The sequence below is a fragment of the Paramisgurnus dabryanus genome, chromosome 18, assembly GCF_030506205.2.
Source record: "Paramisgurnus dabryanus chromosome 18, PD_genome_1.1, whole genome shotgun sequence".
NCBI classification, from domain to species: domain Eukaryota; kingdom Metazoa; phylum Chordata; class Actinopteri; order Cypriniformes; family Cobitidae; genus Paramisgurnus; species Paramisgurnus dabryanus.
The window spans coordinates 690073-710403 of NC_133354.1; the positions used below are offsets into that span (position 1 = coordinate 690073).

The following is a 20331-nucleotide window of genomic DNA, read 5'->3' on the forward strand; positions in this document are numbered from 1 at the left end:
ATGTTTTCATCAAAAAACGTAATTTCTTTTCGACTGAGGAAAGAAAGACATAAACATCTTTAATGATGGGGGCGAGTTAATTATCCGGATTTTTTAATGAAAAGATGAGGAGTAATCCTTTAACCCTTGAATTTTCCAACTTTGGACACCTTGGATTATGGTGAACATGATTTCACCAAGTAGGATGTGATCCTGGATCAACACCATTGCTGGTCCTGGATCAAAATTTTTTTATTAACCAATAATATTGCAGGATTAGGGTGTATGTCAGATTTAGGTGATTGGGTTAGGGGCTTTTAAAAAATACCCCTCAAACTATTATTTCACACTAATTTGAGGGTTTAAAAATGGTTAGGGTTTGAGTTACAGGTAAATTGGGGTATCCTTGATTAAAACGTTGATCCAGGATCACATCTTACTTGGCGACCTTGGATTATAGTGCCTTTTCCATAAATGTTCTTATTCCAGGAATATTGTTTTGAAGGATTTCAGAGAATCCAGTAAGGTGTCTGATGTTAGGCCTCTGTTTGAAGATTTTTATGCTTAATGCAACCAGAAATTTGTACATTAGGTGGTAAACCATTGTTGTTGTTTTTTCCAATGTTTGTATCCTATTTTCCTATAGATTTCAAAATCAATCCCCAATTCAGACAGAATACTAAAGAGTCTCATTTAGTCAAAATACTGTAGAGAGTTTTCGTTTATTACAGAGTTTATTGACATATAAAATAGTTTCTAAAATATGATAAAATACATTTAACTGATTCAGCCAAAATAGAGATTTATTCAAATACATGATTTGGCAACCTGTAAACGTTTTAAAGGGGACACAAGATGTCAAATAAATCTTTGGTGTCCCCACAGTACGCATGTGAAGTTCTAGCTCAAAATATCATATAGATAATTTATAATAGCACATTACACTTGCCACATCGTAGGTGTGAGCAAAATGTGCTGTTTTTGGGTGTGTTAAAATGCAAATAAGCTCTGTACTGGCAGTTCCCTGGTTGCATAGTACAGATTAAGAGGTTGTATAATCCCCTTCTGACATCACAAGGAAAGCCAAATTTCAATTACCTATGCTTGCAGAGAATGGTTTACCAAAACTAAGTTACTGGATTTAACTTTTTCAAATTTTTTAGGTTGATGGCGGACCCAATTACAGCACTTAAACATGGAAAAAGTCAGATTTTTATGACATGTCCACTCGTTTATGATATGTCCCACTTGGTAATCTAATGGAATCAAACTGTTGACATGAATCATAAAGATTTTAAAATGTGCCCGTTTTACTTTTCATCCTGCTGTATGTGTCAGTTTTAACTGATCGGTAAAGATGTCTTTGGCTTTCGTCGTGTTGTTTTCGTCATGTTCTCTGCTGATATTGATAGATAAGTATGTTGCTGGCGGTTAGAATTTGCTCTTCTTGCTGTTTGTGATAATATTTGTCCCATTTTGATGAAATCTACGAAGCATGCTTGCGTTTTATCTACACACTGCTTGACTATTTCTTCATCTGTTTTTCAGTGCCCGACTAACAGCATAGGTTTGCACAATTGTGTTAGGTGTTTGTTGATGTTTGTTGCGACGAGTTTTATCACATCACACATTGACATTTGTCTGTGTTTAAAACTATTTAATATTATTGTGAATTATTTATATACAACATCTATTGTGCCTTATAGACATTGACAGCCCCTGGTCACCACTTACTTAACATTGTTGTGTAGAATCAACATTGGACAGTTCTAAGAGTTTGGATATGATAGTATTGAACATGTTATGTGTGGTTTTTGCGTCATATAAGTTGTGATACTTTATTTTGCATGTGAGTGTTTATCTATATCTGCATGTGAGGAAGCACACTGTGTTTTTGTGGTTTTTAGATAGAGCATGTGTGTACTGTATATAGACAGAGAGAGAGAGCATGTGTATGCGTGTGGAATCTGAAACTAAGCTCCTCTCACACTTCTTGAACCAATCTCTCTCTCTCACCCAACCTCTCTCTCTTTTTCTCTCTCTCTCAGAGGTCGCTACTCTGCGGTGTGAGAGAGAGAGAGACAGCATTATCGGCAGGGCTCATGTAGTATGTGTATGTAAAGACTCTGTTGAGCGTCTGTTAGCATTTACCAGTCGTGTGTGTTTTTTGTGTATGTTTAGGGGTTGAGCTCAGAGCCCCCGTGGATGTCCTGAGAACGAAGGGAGGCTGTGGTTTCCCCAGAGACCCCTGCATGCAGATGGTGTGAACAGTCAGGGGAAAAGTTTATGACAGTTCTGTATTCTGTTCACGACTGCCCCATGGATCTCAGTGATTTTATGGATACAGCAGCAGACTTTTTACCGGGCTGTTTCTCTTTGCCTCAGTAATGCACTGATGTTGGACAGAGTCACGTTCTGGATTGAATCTTGGAGTCGTAGTGTGAATCTTGGATTTTCTTCCTTTTGCCGGATTTGTCTTGGATCTCATTTTTAAGGGTAAGACTAAGGTCATGTTTATGTTTATATGAAGTTGGCTGTTTGTATGCAAGTGTTTGCCATAATGAGTGTGTCTGTCTCTCTGTGTGTGTGCTTTGTAAGGCTGTCATCATGTAAAGATTAGGTTGCTTTCAAGAACATGTTTCTCATCGTTTGTAACTGATGTGGATCCAGAGATCTTGCGTATGTATGTGTTCATGTCTGCCATAGCCACTAAACACATAATTAACTATAATCATTGTGTGTGTGTGGTGTGGTTAAGTCTTATTTTGTTTTATCAGTCACTCCGTAATTTTTCTATTTCTGTTGTAAACACGGTGGTTGCCATTTTAGACACCCAATATAAACCATGAATTATCATTTATATACAGAAAATATCAATCAATTTGACAATATGCAACATTCTTGCATATCATCTTGTATATTGTAAATGTGGCTTTTACAGTATGATCTTATGTGATTACAAAGCAAGGAAAAATAAGGAACATTTTCTTTACTACTTATTTATTATTCCCTTATTTATTTTACTTATAAATTAGGTAATGTTATTCGTCAGCTACTGTATTTGTGTACCTCCAAACGCTTTCCCAAGTGCCATAGACTTCACTGCCCAACAAAACAAGTGTCAAATTTCTACAGCTGTTCTTAATAGAATGAAGAAATTTGCAGAAGTGTTGCTGGTTTCTCGCAGAACTGTTAAAATAGCACAGATGTTCCTCTTTTGCATTCATGCGCAGAGCGTCTGTTTGGTAAAACACTTGTGGGCATCCGGAGGAAAATGTTTATCAGATGTTACTTGCTTGCTTATCTTAGGTGATTTAATGGAGTTCTCAGTTACGTTTTCAGTGCCAAATTTGTCTGTAGTTCCTCTTTAGGAGAAATAAAAAGGCACCAAGGTAAACATTTAATTGGGTGTCTTGGCAAATCTGAGCACAAGTTAATTTCTTGAGCTCCCTTTAACAATTTTCAAAAAGGCACATGAGATTACAAGTATATTTAGTTTCTGCATAGTCATCAGACTATTTACTCACCATTATGTCGTTTGAAACCTCTTTCTTTTTCTCAGAAACCAAATGCAGTATTTTTAAAAAGTCTCTTTTTTCACAACAAGAAAGCAGAAGAGTAAATTTCCTCAGGACAATCAAAATATATGACACAAGTCGAGTGGAGTTATTTATTTAATACATTTGGGTCATTTTAAAGCTTGGGTCACCATTATAGGTCACCAGAAACTCCCAACGCTAAAAATTAGCACTTGGGTTTTGAAGAACATAGAAATGCATTGGCGGTTCATTTCTCTTCAAGAAAAGGTTCTTCACTGTCATAGAAAAAACTTTTTTTGGTTCCTCAAAGAACCATTCAGTCAAAGGTCATAGAAGAACAGTTTTTTTCTTACCTTTGAATAATTTAAGGAACTTTTTTAAGTATATTTAGTTTCTGCATTGTCATCACACTATTTACTCACCATTATGGGTCACCACTCCCATAATAACCAGAAAACCCCAACACTGAAAATGTGCATTTGGGTTATGAAGAACAAAGAAATGCATTGGGGGTTCAAACAACATGAGAGTGAGTTTTAATATTTCAGTGAACTATACCTTTAAATAAAGTTTATTCGTGAAAGTTCTTGTCTGTGTATAAATATATCCTTCTTATACTGATTCAGCTCATTGCTTTTGAATCTAATGTGTTGAGAGAGAGAGAGAGAGAGAGAGAGAGAGAGAGAGAGATGATGAGATGATAGACTCAAGAAGAGATGCATATATACAGTACAGGGGTGTGAAAAAGTGTTGGCCCCCTTCCTTATTTCATTTAGTTATTTTTTGCATGTTTGTCACATTTTAAAGTTTCAGATCATCAAACAAATTAAAATATTAATCAAAGATAACACAAATAAACACAACATGCAGTTTTTAAATCAAGGTTTTTATTATGAAGGTAAAACAAAATCCAAACCCACATGGCCCTGTGTGAAAAAGTGTTTGCCCCCTAAACCTAGTAACTGGTTGGGTCACCCTTAGCAGCAACAACTGCAATCAAACATTTGCGATAACTTGCAATGAGTCTGTGTCATTGTTGTAATTGAGCCACATTGGAGGGTTTTCGAGCATAAACCACCATTTAAAGGTCATGCCACAGCATCTCAATATGATTGAGGTCAGGACCACACAGTTCAGAAAGCCATTGGATGATGATGTATCCTAAGTTCTGTATGCCTGTGACTGTGTATCTGTTTTAGTTCTGGGGACTTTATTATAGACCCCCTTTTAATAATGCTGTCAAACTTAGAATTAACCCCAGATGTTTCTCCTATAATATATTAAAGGTAAAGTTTTGTAATACATTTTCCGATTTATATGGGTACTAAGTTGGGTTTCAATTTGCATACACTCTTAAAAATAAAGGTGCTTAAAAGGTTTTTCACAGAGATGTCATATAGAAAAAACGATTTTTTTGTTCCTCAAAAACCATTCAGTCAAAGGTTATCGAAGAGCCATTTCTTTCTTACCTTTGAATAATTTGAGGAACTTTTTTGAAACAGAAAGGTTTTTCAGATGTTCTTAAAATGTTCTTTAAGGAACTATGCAGCCACAAATGGTTCTTATTTGGCATGAAGAACCTTTATTTTACATATATGTGTTAATGCTGTGATACGAATTTCTATGAATAGTTGTTTGTGTTCGTGGCACGACTTTCTTTTTTGTGTCATTTTATCTATTGTTTTCCTCTTTGTTTTCCCTATTTTTAAATCATTGTCGCTTGGGGTTAGATTTGGGGTTTGGGTTAGGATGTAATTTTATGTATTGATTTCTACACGTTTTTCTACACTATTTTCACTTAGGGTTGGGGTTAGAGTTTGGGTTAGGATGTCTGAAATGTAACAAAAAGTCATTCTAACCCCAACCCCAAGTGACAATTAAAAAAAAAAAATAAGGAAAAACAATGAGAAAACAATACATAAAAAGAAAGTTGTGCCACAAACATGAAAACTATTTATAGAAATTTGCGTTGACTGAGACGAAAAATACATTTGTGCTTAATGGCATGAAAAAAATGTCCATGAACACAAATAAATGAATCAAATATTTTGTGACCAAAACACGACTTGCTGTGAGATTGTGTTGTGTCATACAGTATCTCACTGTCTAATAACTATTGGAGACTTTCTGATTTTACTTTTAAGTGCTTTTTATAGTCAAGGTCAAACCCAGCAGTGATAATATAAACCCAATCAGAAGTGCTACTCATTTACAGGTTGCCACTATTTATATCGACTGTTGTCTGCCCATGAGATGCCCCTGTGGATTAACAGTACCAGGCACTTCTGCTGAAATGTCCCTGAATGAGTCAGAAAATCATATGCCCACATGTGGTTTTGCACAGATGTTGGATCATATGAGGGGATTTTATATATATATATATATATTGTTGTCGACAGGTCTGCAAAGAAAACAACTCTCATTCATTTCTATACATAGTTCATCCAAAATAATACTGTTGTTATTTTTTTTAGATCTTCCCAACAAAAACGCAAACAACACATTCTAAAAATGCTGGTTTGGTTCAACCCATGGTTGGGTCAAATATAAACATTTTATAGGCCAAGAGTTGGGTTTGTCCTCATCCATACTGTATTTTACCCAGCCATGGGTTGAAACAGCCACAGCCCAGCATTATTTTTTAAGATTGCGGGTAGTACATGATGAAACACCATCTAAATATACATCTCTCTAAATAGCTGCTGTAGTAAAACAAAATGAATGTGAAGACTTTGGAATTGTTTTGTTTTGAAACATGTCATCATGAGCTGATTGGACAGTGTGTGTTGTTATGACATCATAATCACATGACATTGCAGTGTGTTTCACACTCAGTTTGGCTGACTGCTGCCCTCAGCATTACAGACGGCGATAGCAGTCAGGAGTCGCAGACCAACAGCTGTCAGACAGACAGACAGACAGATGGCAGGAGTAATGCCTCAGACGTGCTTGTTTTAGATCGCACATATGGACACACACACACATAAAACCTATTGAAAACTGCTGATTAATGATGCACTGATCTTAACACTTGTTTTATAAATAAAGGAGAGTCAGAAAAATGCTCCCTAGCTGTCATTGGGCCGGTACCCTTTTGCACCAAAAGACTTATAGTACTTTAAAAGCGTATATTGATGCCGTATGCATATCTATACCTTAAAAGGTCCATGGGTCAATGATGTGACGTTCATTATTTTGTGTCCGTATTGTTCAATTAAATGTACAAGGGTTAAAATTTCAAAATAAATTTGCAATACTTGGATACATTCTCTTTTAGGAGGACCAAATCTAAAATTTCTGGTTTTATTTCATTTTGAAAGAATATTTGGGGGATGACTGCAAAAATGTCAATTTGGTGTTACCGGTCTGTGTCAATTGGTTTAACTAGTATTTTATTAAATGAAAATATAAATATTTATAAAAAATGTGGAATAAAATATAATCATCTAGTTTAGTGTAATATTTTTTTACCTACATTTTTACATCATTTGTCAAATATTATTTAAAAATCAGAGCTGTTTTCAGAACATGTCAGGACAAATATAAAAACGCATTCAAATTCACATTTAGAAACAACTAATAAATGATATATAAAAATAATATAATGTTTTTTTTATGATTATGCTTACATGCCATCAAGGATAAAATATTTAATATTTATAATTTTTTGGCGCAATTGCCGGTTACACCATTTAACATTTTCAGGTCCATTCAATCTTATCTTTCATAAAAATGGTGCAAATGTAATTTGTATTGCATAAAAAATTAACATAAATGCAATATGCGCATTGAAATAAACCTGATGTGTGCTTTTAAAACTGACCCACATAATAGGACATTTGTAAAGAGTATAAGGGTTGCTTCACATTTCACATCTAAAAAGCAATCACGCCGCTTTGCTCCTTCTTTCCAAACGCTTGGGGGCTCCCGTAGCGTCTGCCGTTGCTAAGCAACCTAACAATTGTGCGACAAATCGGCATAACATAGCCTACCATCATGTTTGGAACAATCTTTGTATTAGGAACAGTGACACACCCATAATGCCTAAAACATTGCTTAGGTGGGCAGCTCGCTGCTTTATGTATGGACGAATTGGAGAAAGCGGTGGGAACACAAACCCTTCAAAGCTGTAAAAGGGGTAAACAAAGCCATGTCAAACACAGAGGCCTGATCTGTGTGCACAGCCCCATCACATTCCCATGTAGAGAGTAAACACACAAGGCAAGCAAAAAGACCTGGAGCTGACCAGATGCTACATTAAGCTAACAGGTAAAGGAACGCTCACAAAAGAGGGTTTAAGGTGGATTTTGGTTAAGCATTTTTGTCCTGAAATACGAGTGACTCTTTTTGTGAACAAAAGCTCATCACTCATGTCAGCACAAAATGCAACTTTAAAGAAAGTTAAGGCTTCTTATTTAAACAGTGGAAGTGAATAAAAGTAGCCATGCATTGCCTTCTTTTTCATCCTATGGAAGAATAAAAGTCATGTAGGCAAGTAAATGATGGCAAAATCATTCATTTTGGGGTGGACTGCTCCTTTTTTTGCTCCTTTTATGGCTTTATTGTCTAACTAAACTAAATTAATGTGATTGAAGTGCCTGTTACAGAAAACTACATGTGATGTATTCCTCAGTTTAGTGCCAGCAAGCACTGCCAGCCAAACATTGTCATAAACATCCCAATTTCAATTAGACATGAAAGCAGACCTGAGCAGAATGTTCAAATCGTGTTAGTCCTTTCAGTGCATGATCGATACTGGCATACATCAATGTTTAAGCAAGAACATTTCTGTCCATTTTAATGAAAGCCAGTGACTAGAAGCATCTGCCAAGTCGATCTTTACAGTACATCGACCAACAGAATAAATGCCATTGTTTACTTGTTCTCATCTAGAAAGGTTTATTTCGTCTCCGAGATTGATCGAGAATGATTAATGAAGTGTGTGTCATTGGCTGAAGTCTGCGGTGGTGACTGGATCTGCATTTTAATGTCAGAGTTAGAGAAACTTTATTGCTTTCTTAGTCCTGCTGCAGTTTCTGTAGGGAACGCAGAGGAACAGACGGCTTAACACATATAGCAGCAAAGACAACACAGGTGTCCAGGTCATAAATTTCAGATGATGTGTGAATATAAATATCATTTTATAGGTGATTTATCAAATGCTGGTTCTCTGCTTGAAAATGGACATAGTTCATAGAAATAATGAAAATTATTTACTCAACCCCAGGCTACCCGAGATGTACTGTATGTGACATTTTCTTTTTAGTATATATAGTAAAAATGATTTTTAGCTGAAACCCATGATCCCCGATGATTCATAACATTCATAAAAACTCAAAAAATGCAAATACAAGCAGCACAAAATTAATCCCTGTGGCTCCAGGTTATAATGATGTTGCAAATAATGTTTAGTTTCTTGCACAGGCTGATCATTTTACTTTATAAAATAGGAGGTCAGGAGCCGTAGGGATTAGTTTTGTGTTGCCTGTATCTGCTTTTTATGACTCAAAGAACTCATACCTCTGGACTTGAATATTATGAAATATATATATATATATATTGGACGGCCTGCACAGTCAGGTATACAGTTTTGTAGCTTTATTTCTAAGAGTGTGAATAAGAAAATTATAAACAAATTTTCATTTTGTATAAACCATCCCATAAGGAATAAACATTATCTCTAGATTTGACTATCAAATGAACTGTAAGTCTGTAATTTCTTCACTTGTTTATCTGACTGCTTAAAAAAGTAAGAAGGAACTTTAATGTTTTTCTAATAAAAACAGGAACCACGGTCCTGGATGACTTGCAGGCTTTCAAACTGTTTGCTACCGTTTTGGAGAATGTACACAGTAATCTTGGAACACCCAAATTTTATTTATTTACCATAAATACCATGGTATTACCATTCAGGAATGTGTCAGGCAATGTACACTCACCTAAAGGATTATTAGGAACAGCTGTTCAATTTCTCATGAATGCAATTATCTAATCAACCAATCACATGGCAGTTGCTTTAATGTATTTAGGGGTGTGGTCCTGATCAAGACAATCCCCTGAACTCTAAACTGAATGTCAGAATGGGAAAGAAAGGTGATTTAAGCAATTTTGAAATGCCTTGTTGATGCTAGAGGTCAGAGGAGAATGGGCCGAATGATTCAAGCTGATAGAAGAGCAACTTTGACTGAAATAATCACTCGTTACAACCGAGGTATGCAGCAAAGCATTTGTGAAGCCACAACACGCATAACCTAGAGGTGGATGGGCTACAACAGCAGAAGACCCCACCAGATACCACTCATCTCCACTACAAATAGAAAAAAGGGGCTACAATTTGCCCGAGCTCACCAAAATTGGACAGTTGAAGACTGGAACTGATGAGTCTCGATTTCTGTTGAGACATTCAGATGGTAGAGTCAGAATTTGGCGTGAACAGAATGAGAACATGGATCTATCATGCCTTGTTACCACTTTGCAGGCTGCTGGTGGTGGTGTAATGGTGTGGGGAATGTTTTCTTGGCACACTTTAGGCCCCTTAGTGCCAATTGGGCATCGTTTAAATGCTACGGCCTACTTGAGCATTGTTTCTGACCATGTCCATCCCTTTACGACCACCATGTACCCATCCTCTGATGGCTACTTCCAGCAGGATAATGCACCATGTCACAAAGCTCGATTCATTTCAAATTGGTTTCTTGAACATGACAATGAGTTCACCGTACTAAAATGGCCCCCACAGTCACCAGATCTCAACCCAATAGAGCATCTTTGGGATGTGGTGGAACCGGAGCTTCGTGCCCTGGATGTGCATCCCACAAATCTCCATCAACTGCAAGATGCTATCCTATCAATATGGGCCAACATTTCTAAAGAATGCTTTCAGCACCTTGCTGAATCAATGCCATCAAACACAGTATAAGTGTGGTGTTCCTAATAATCCTTTAGGTGAGTGTGTATATATATATATATGGAACATATACATGGAAAAAGTCAGATTTTCATGATATTCCCCTTTAGCATCCGATGAAGATTATTTAGATTATTAAAAGGAAAGAAAGACATTTATTTAAAAAAGTGCAAAGTTGAATTGTGGACTAAGAAGTCATTCGTGGTATTTATCTGGTCTTTACTACAAATAAAGCTCTGTGAAATACTTCTTCACATGTTAGAGTAGAGAAAAGAATATTGTTTTCCAGTCAGAGCTCATGCAACCCTGCTCTGCTCCCAGCAAATACATTTTATATCCCCCCCAGATTCTCTATCTTATGCATGTTTCTGTTATCAGACATTGTTCTCATATTCCCACAACACACACACACAAACAGATGCTCCCAAGGTCAAAGAGTGTGAGACATTCAGCATTGGAATTCAGTAAATAAGCAAATAAACAGATTCATTTAAAGCATATTACTGTACTAACATACCAAACACCCTACAAACAAGAAACCATGTAAAATATTACAGACACATCCCAATCATTAGTTTCATATTTATAAATAATTTTTGTGTAATATTTTGCGACAAAGAATTAATTATACATTTCAATTCAGCTGACTGCAGTGCATAATTCATAAACCTCATCAATAAACTCCTTCATGCCAGACAGAGTGACTGTTGAGGACGCATGTGTCTCATCATCAGAGGACTTAAAAGCCCCTTTTTGTCTGGGGATCTCTTTTGGAGCCATGGGCTGCAATATCTAATTTAAACAACAGGGAGTTATACGCACATCTAAACTGATTCAGTCACACTCTAAAAAAAATGCTGGGTTACTTTCAACCCAGCGTTGGATCAAAAAGAGTTGATTCCAACACGTTGGCTTAAATCAACCTGGACAATGTTTACAGTATATTTGTCCCAACAATGGGTTAAAACAATCCAGCATAGGTTAAATTACAACCCAACGGGTTGGGATTGTCCCTTTTTGATGAAAATAGATTGTACTAAAAAAGCAGTTTCTGGAACAGTTCCATTCCAATGAATCTCGCCACCACAATGTGTGGCGGGTGGTTACCAGGGTGTATATTTGTGGTTGCAGGGGTGTTACTCTGGGTGGAGCCGCCCACCCAAAACTCTACGCTATTTTGCACTGTAGATTGAATCCAATCTTCCTTTGTTTATTTAATTGCTTAAAAAAGTAAATGAACTCAATATGCCAATAAGATTTAATGTCTATAGCATTTACATTTGCATGTAAGATGCATTAATTCCAAATGCAAACACATATTACAAGTTTAACACTTGAGGATAGGATAGGGGTGTGTATAAATCCCTAACACTAATTTGAGCAACAGTATTTCTGTGATTCTTTGATGGAGATTGTTGTGGTGAAGGTCTGTCTTTAATGTTTTGGGCATCAGTGTCTCCTTCACAGCTGTTCTTGAGGTTATAGATGGAAACTTGTGCGACGCCTCACATTGCGGCACCCGCAGACAGCATTAATATATCACACGGCTATAAACTTGGCACAGGGTCCTTTCACAAGACACAAAAATACACTCTTCTGGTGAAAGACACACGCAAGGGTCTCATGTAGCCTATCTGAGTTTGTTCTAACACAAAAAATATCGAATCTTATTTGTACTTTCCCCAAAAATGAATATTCTGTCGCCATTTAGTCATGTTTTAAACCTTTATTCTGTTAAAGGAACACGCCCACATTTTGGGAATTTAGCTTATTCACAGTATCTCCCAGAGTTAGATAAGTCCATACATACCTTTCTCATCTCCGTGCGTGCTGTAACTGTCTGATGCAGCCCCCGCTAGCTTAGCTTAGCACAAGGACTGGAAGTGAATGGCTCCAGCTAGCATACTGCTCCCAATAAGTGACAAAATAACGCAAACATTTTCCTATTTATGTGTTGTGATTTGTATAGTCACACCGTGTACAAAAAACAAGGTCATATGAGACACAGTTATCTTTTAACAGTATACATACTGGGAACTATATTCTCAAAAGGCGTAGCACTGCTACTTGGGCGGAGTGATTTGCTCGCAGCACCTGAGAATCCCCCTTGTGAGGACAGAGTGTTTGGTCAGAGTTGTGCAAATCACTCCGCCCAAGTAGCAGTGCTTCGCCTTGTGAGAATATAGTTCCCAGTATGTATCCTGTTAAAAGATAGCTGTGTCTCATATGACCTTGTTGTGAGAAGTTTGCTAGCCGGAGCCATTCATTTCCAGTCTTTGTGCTAAGCTAAGCTAGTGGGGTCTGCGTCAGACAAATTACAGCACGCACGGAGATGAGAAAGGTATGTATGGACTTATCTAACTCTGGGGGATACTGTGAATGAGCTAATTCTCAAAATGTGGGCGTGTTCCTTTAAATACAAAAGAAGATATTTTGATAAATGATGGTAAGCACACAGCTGACGGCACCCACTGACTTCTATAGTATTTGTTAATGTTTCTCCTACTATGGTACCGTCAACTGTGTGCTTACCATCAATTTATCATTTATACATTACTGTGTGTTCCCTAGGATCGAACCCATGACCTAGTTTGCTCTTCTAATTCAATGCACCACCAACTGAGCCAGAGAAACATTAGTAGTATTGCATGTACTGTATCAATGACTAAATGCTGTCATGTTAGATGTAGTAAGTGCTGGCATCTGATCAGACAATGAGTAAAAAATAAAATCACTTATCGCTGATATTCTGGGCCATTCATCACACTGGAAATGAGCGTGTATTGCATTGTGGGAGTTTCCATGCAGTAATGCGTAGGCTGTGTGCTGCATACTTTGGCAACTGGATTAGGTCATCCAGTTTTCATTCAAGATTCGCATACTGTGCACAGTGTACAGTAAGTGTTGAGTAGTATGGTGCTATGTTATATGGTAGTATGCAGATGTGCTCTGGTATTGGTTAAGGCTGTAACTATTGGTAGATGTGTGTGCAATGGCAGTACATCAGACTATGGCAGGATCTCTCCGCTTCGCAGTCATGCACTTGCTAAGCAGATGACAACTGTTGGACAGAACGCTAAAGCAACACATCTGGAGTTTATTGGAGCCCATGCACACACATACTGTCATCTCAATGCCTATGACAGCGTGGCAGTGCTGCTTTCTCGCTGTGAAATTACTTTTCACTATAAGATACTGAAGTACAGTTGGTCACAAAACAAGAACTGCTTTTAAATTGTTAAATTTTAAATTGAGGTTTCTTCAAAGATGACTGATAATCACTGCACATCACCTGCACAAGTTGTGTTGTGTTATTGTATAAAGCATGAATCAAAAATGTTTCACATTTGTATTATTAATGCTGCATAATACTGGTTTATGGTGCACGAGTCAAAGGAAAAAAAAAACGTTCAAAAAAAGTCAACCAGAAGAGGAAATTTTCTGCGTGTCCCTGTTTGAACCGTTTTCAGGTCTCCGGTGCTGGCAGCCATTGTAAAAAAACATCATCTGTGTTCTTTTTCCTAAGCCTGGGGATGAAATGAAATGCAGAGGCGGTATTTTTGTAGCCCGTCTGAATCATTAATGAGACCGTGGTGGTAAAACAAAGGAGGAGAAAAATAAGCTATATGACCTATAAATATAACAGGAACAAGAGGATTACCGCTGTAACTCTTTCATTTGCATGTTAACTTTTTCTTCTGTATGCGAGCGTGTAGCTCACTGTCACATTGTAAATCCTCAAGAAATGTACTCAGGGTCATGAATGACAATGGAGATAAAGAATTTTTCGGCTCTGTTCGAAACCCTGTTGAGGTGCCTTGTTGTATACTATCCCCATAGTGATGTTTTAAAGGGAAATTTATACTGGCACAAAATTTAGAGATACAAAGCAATTAAAACTCTCTGTTTACTAGGGTTAAAAAAACATGGTTTCTATAGTAAAACCATGGTAACCACAAAATAACCATGGTTAGGTTTTTCAAAAACCATGGTTAGTGTAGAAAAACAATGGTTTTGCTGATAGTAATCAATACACCAAAAACCATGGTTACTACACTTTTACCCCAATAAAACCAAGGTTAATTTTAGCAAGGGTAACAATACTTTAACCAACCTAAGGTGGTTCTTTGGTCTAAGCTTGACATCAAAATGGTCAGACATCAATTTTTATGTTTTTGAGGTCAGGCTACAGTGTAAAAAATGTAGCATGATGTTTAAGCCACCTTATTATGCAAGTCAATTCAACCTACATTTTTAAGGTTTGAGTAGTTGACATAACTTAAAAAAACGAGTTGAAATTGTTTAACTTAATTTGTTAAACTAAAGTAACATAACAATATATGTTGATGTGATATTAGTGTGGATCACCCTGGTGGTTCACTATGAAATTGCAGGGGGTTGGTAAGTTGATTAATTAATTAATTACAATTAAAAATAATTTTAAAGTAAAAAATCTAAATAAAACACTTACTTATCTTACTTATATTATTTACTTAATCTGCATTGAATGTCTTGTGACCATAACACAACAAATATATAAACTTGTGCAAAAAGACGGATACATTTTAATTTGTACCAATAAAAAAAATTGTAGATGAAGATCCAATTAAAGATATAATAACAATAATGATGTGAAATACTATGCTAAAAACTTTAAAACAGATGATGTTTTTTTTTTTTTTTTTGAAGCTGTATATGCAAATGTCCCATTCATTTATGAAACTATGCACTCACCTAAAGAATTATTAGAAACACCATACTAATACTGTGTTTGACCCCCTTTTGCCTTCAGAACTGTTTTAATTCTACGTGGCATTGATTCAACAAGGTGCTGAAAGCATTCTTTAAAAATGTTGGCCCATATTGATAGGAAAGCATCTTGCAGTTGATGGAGATTTGTGGGATGCACATCCAGGGCACGAACCACCACATCCCAAAGATGCTCTATTGGGTTGAGATCTGGTGACTGTGGGGACCATTTTAGTACAGTGAACTCATTGTCATGTTCAAAAACCAATTTAAAATGATTCGAGCTTTGTGACATGGTGCATTATCCTGCTGGAAGTAGCCATCAGAAGATGGGTACATGGTGGTCATTAAGGGATGGACATGGTCAGAAACAATGCTCAGGTAGGCCGTGGCATTTAAACAATGCCCAGTTGGCATTAAGGGGCCTAAAGTGTGCCAAGAAAACATCCCCCACATCATTACACTGCACAGTGGTAACAAGGCATGATGGATCTATGTTCTCATTCTGTTTACGTGAAATTCTGCCTCTACCATCTGAATGTCTCAACAGAAATCGAGACTCATCAGACCAGGCAACATTTTTCCAGTCTTCAACTGTCCAATTTTGGTGTGCTCGTGCAAATTGTAGCCTCTTTTTCCTATTTGTAGTGGAGATGAGTGGTACCCAGTGGGGTCTTCTGCTGATGTAGCCCATCCGCATCAAGGTTGTGCGTGTTGTGGCTTCACAAATGCTTTGCTGCATACCTTGGTTGTAACGAGTGGTTATTTCAGTCTAAGTTGCTCTTCTATCAGCTTGAATCAGTCGGCCCATTCTCCTCTGACCTCTAGCATCAACGAGGCATTTTCTTCCACAGGACTGCCTCATGCTGGATGTTTTTCCCTTTTTCACACCATTCTTTGTAAACCCTAGAAATGGTTGTGCGTGAAAATCCCAGTAAGTGAGCAGATTGTGAAATACTCAGACCGGCCTGTCTAGCACCAACAACCATGCCACGCTCAAAATTGCTTAAATTATCTTTCTTTCCCATTCCGACATTCAGTTTGGAGTTCAGGAGATTGTCTTGACCAGGACCACACCCCTAAATGCATTGAAGCAACTGCCATGAGATTGGTTGAATAGATAACTGCATTAATGAGAAATTGAACAGCTGTTCCTAATAATCCTTTAGCAGTAAGGGGCGTGTCTACCGACACGGTTGTCTGGGTTGCGTGGGGCGGGTCTATCAACCGAAGGTCCAGATTCTATTGGGGTAGGGGCGTGTTTGATTAAGTGATTTAAAATGTCAACATTGGCTTTCGGAGATCATGGACCCTGCCTTTAAAATCTTATGGTTGCTTCAAGTAAACAAGTAGCTTTCAAAACCCCAGGGCTAGATGTGTCAGATAACCAGCAGACAATCCTAGACTGGTTTAGGATATTTATTCATCATAGTGGTTGTCATTAATACTCTCTTTATCATAAATGAGAGTTTAACGGCATCACAAACTTCTTTATAAAATAATCATCATAAACTCTCTACAAAGGCGGTGACATAGATAGACAACATTTTATTGCTTGTCACAGTGCATTCTGGGATTGCAGTACTGTCATATATTTTGGCCAAAACTAGATATTGTTTTGTGCAAAGTCTTTGGTGGCAGGAACCCCTTACGAAACAAAAATATATTGCAGTATATTGGAAAATATCATGCAATATATTAGGCAACATATTCCCATATATGGGATTTAATATTTATATTTTCCAATATATTGAAATATACGCATAGACCATACATGTATATATGATACAAAATATATTGCAATCAAGACCAAAAAGGCACTATATTTTTACATGTAATAGTTTGTCTTTATATGCTTAGATATATTGCAATATATGCATAGACCATACATGCCTGATTAAAAGAAAATAAAGGTGGCTTTTGATAGATTACCCATAAGTCTGTGTTAATATGTGGTTTAAATGTTTGTATATTGCAAGTTGCATATTTAAGTATTTATATATTTTATATGTTTCATGTACATTTACTGTATATATCCCCATATATGTTCATACATTGTATGTGCATGTTCTCATATATGTACACATATTGTGCATACATTTACAATAAATATGTACATATATTTCCATCTAATTTTACATATATTTATAATCTATTCCACAATATACCGAACACATATCTACGTATATATTTCCATATAGTTATACATATATTTGAAATATAATCTACCATATAGTAAACATACATGTGACACTATATCTGTACATATATTGTTAATACATTTTCACATATAAATCGAAATGCAGTATTGCGGATATTTATAAATATAATATTGCTTATATTTTTAAATATATAAACACATATATTATATTTCATTTACAATATATTGAAAGCGGCAATAATTTGTATATTTTGCAATATACTGCAATATATTACACATATATAGAATATATGTACCATCAATATATTATTCCATGTATTCCCAATATATAATATATTGGAAAATTGAAAGTAAAATAATATATTGCAATATATTACAATATATTTCAAGTAATATATTGGTAAATATATTTTCCTTTCATAGAGGACACACAAGCCAAAATGTTGTTTAGGAAGGAAGCTAACTGGAATTTAAAACTGATCTCTTGTTCACAAGAGAGATGGATTTTACTTACAAAATCTTACTTGCTGTGACAGGAGCAAGAAGTGTGTGCCAGCAGGCCCCAGGTGTGCCAAGTACACAGGATTTAAAAGACAAATGAGAAAAACAAAGATAACTTACAGAAATGAAAACTAACACACAAACAGTGAATGGTGATGTGCCGAAGCAGCGAGAAGCAGATGTGCACTGACAGGCATGTAATTGATATCTCCTGTTATTGATATCTCCATGAGCATTAACACGAACATTCTGGACCAGCTTCATCCGGCCTGGCAGCAATTTTGCCCATCTTTCTCTAAAATGATTGAAAAGATGTTCGCATAAAACACTTTTATGATTTCGTAAAAGTCGGGTTTTATGGCAGACAGACACCCACACTTCCTCGTAGTAAAAAAGCAACTTTTAATGTATTTACTTTTTAAAATAGTTTATCATGGACCGTGTCCCCTGACTGTATGTGTTGCACCGAATTAAATCTTTTTAACAGAGTGTTATTTTCAAAGTCCCCGTAGACTAAATCTGATTTTATTCCGACTGCAAACAGCATCTGGTTTTTCATTAAAGGGGGTGAAAGAGAGAAAGTCAATTAATATTCAGGGAAATGTTTACTGCAGGTTCTTCATCCTCGATGACCACAGATGTGCCGTGTTGTTTATTTACACCTCAGCCTGAACTCCCAAAGAGAGCTCAATAAAAACACCCTTGTGCTCATTGTGGGTGTTATTGTCTAAAAATGAGTTTAATACACAGTATAGAGGCATTACCGTTTTGTGAAACTTGACCTTTACAGTATGACAATGTGCTGATAAATTGCATTAATTTAAAAATAAATAAATAAATAAGGCAGCAACTTTGTACACAGTGTAACAATCCTAAAAGTAAGCGTACGTGACAGACTTCTCCCATTTTCAAATTTTTCCACAATTCGCCTTCTTGTTTCCTTCCACACACAAGAAGATTTATGTTTCACTCTATTGCTAGTACGTAAAATGCAAATGATTTTTTTGTTATTCATCTTCTTTCCAGGAAGGTCTGCTGGTTTGGTCATGGAAGAGCAGGCTGGAAGTGCGGGCAGCAGTCCGCAGCACAGTCGCGGGGCGAGCAGACAGGACGTCCTCCGCTGCGGTTGGCTCCGGAAGCAGGGAGGCTTTGTGAAGACCTGGCACACGCGTTGGTTTGTCCTTCGAGGAGATCAGCTACACTATTACAAGGATGAAGATGAGACCAAGGCACTGGTGAGTTAAAGAAGTATATTTATTCATTGGTAAGAGACTTCCACTGTTATAATAAAGGTCACACGCAGTGTTCCTGCAAATCTCATGTTAATCTTGAGTACCTGTATTGCATACTTTATTTCTCTAAAGAGTCTTTAGTTTTATCAGATTTATAAAAGACAGATCAGCTGTACTGCTACTTTCCCGGGAAAAAAAACGAGCACCTGGAGGTGTACTGTACCGCGGGAGGAGCGAGTCACGAGCAAGCCACAGAAACATTTGATTCACAACATGTTTTTGTCGTTTACATTATGCACTTACGCTAGCAAAAGACAGACATTTAATGCAGTTTTACCTGTGACTCATGACCCGGTTGGGACCGCCCCATTTCAACGAAACCCAGCATTAAACAAACACACGCACAATTCCGCTGCTACCCCGGATAAACAAACTACATCAATTGTTTCCGTAATTTTGGGTTCATTGGGAAGCTAAAAAAGCTGAAATTTCCCTCACAAACAAAAACACACTCTTTGGTAATGTTTATTTTGTGTCAGCTCTTGGTTGGTGTGCATGGGCTATTCCGGGTTAAGTGCCCATATATGGACTTCCACTGTACTTCCTGCACCGAAACTGCCCATAAAAGAAATAAAGTTAGATTGTTACATATGAATCTTTCATGAAACTTGTATGAACACTGGCAAATTGCTTTCGGCACAGAAATACTCATCAAACTCGTCATACGTCCGACTATTTTTTGACACTTTGCCTATGGTTAGGAATTCAACTCTTTAACCAGACTGATCTCACGGAAAGTCGTGTTATAGTCACACAAAATTGATGAATTTATTCCAGTTCATGGCATGAAATTCAGCTTCTTTTGTGCCTTAAGCGTGAATGTCTTTTTCGTGACACTCGCATGAATTTCTATAAGTAGTTTCTCATGTCCGTGGCACGACTTTCATTTTCGTTTTATGTTATGTATTGTTTTTATTAGTTTTTTCATATTTTCTAACCATTGTTGCTTGGGATTAGAATCACTTTCTGTTACATTTTTAGACATCCTAACCCAAACCCCATCTCTAACCCCAACTCCCGGCGAAAATAGTTTTAAAAGTGGAAGAAAAACATTTAGAAACCAATACATAAAAGTACACCCTAACCCAAACCCCAAATCTAACCCCAACCCCAAGCGACAATGATTGAAAAATAGAAAAAAAAAATTAGAAAACAATACATGAAATGACATGAAAAAGAAAGAAACTGGATGAGAAACTATTT

The 20331-nt window shown here is 36.8% G+C and overlaps 1 protein-coding gene across 1 annotated transcript in view; it reads left to right on the top strand.

The window, feature by feature from the left end:
- The first annotated feature begins 2020 nt into the window (after window positions 1-2020).
- The window catches only part of arhgap24 (Rho GTPase activating protein 24), a 128716-nt gene continuing 110405 nt past the window's right edge, over window positions 2021-20331 (top strand). The window contains exons 1-2 of the mRNA XM_065243963.2: window positions 2021-2475; window positions 18863-19071. Of these exons, the coding sequence (XP_065100035.1) occupies window positions 18883-19071 (189 nt within the window). The 5' untranslated portion in view covers window positions 2021-2475; window positions 18863-18882. The remainder of the gene's footprint in view (window positions 2476-18862; window positions 19072-20331) is intronic.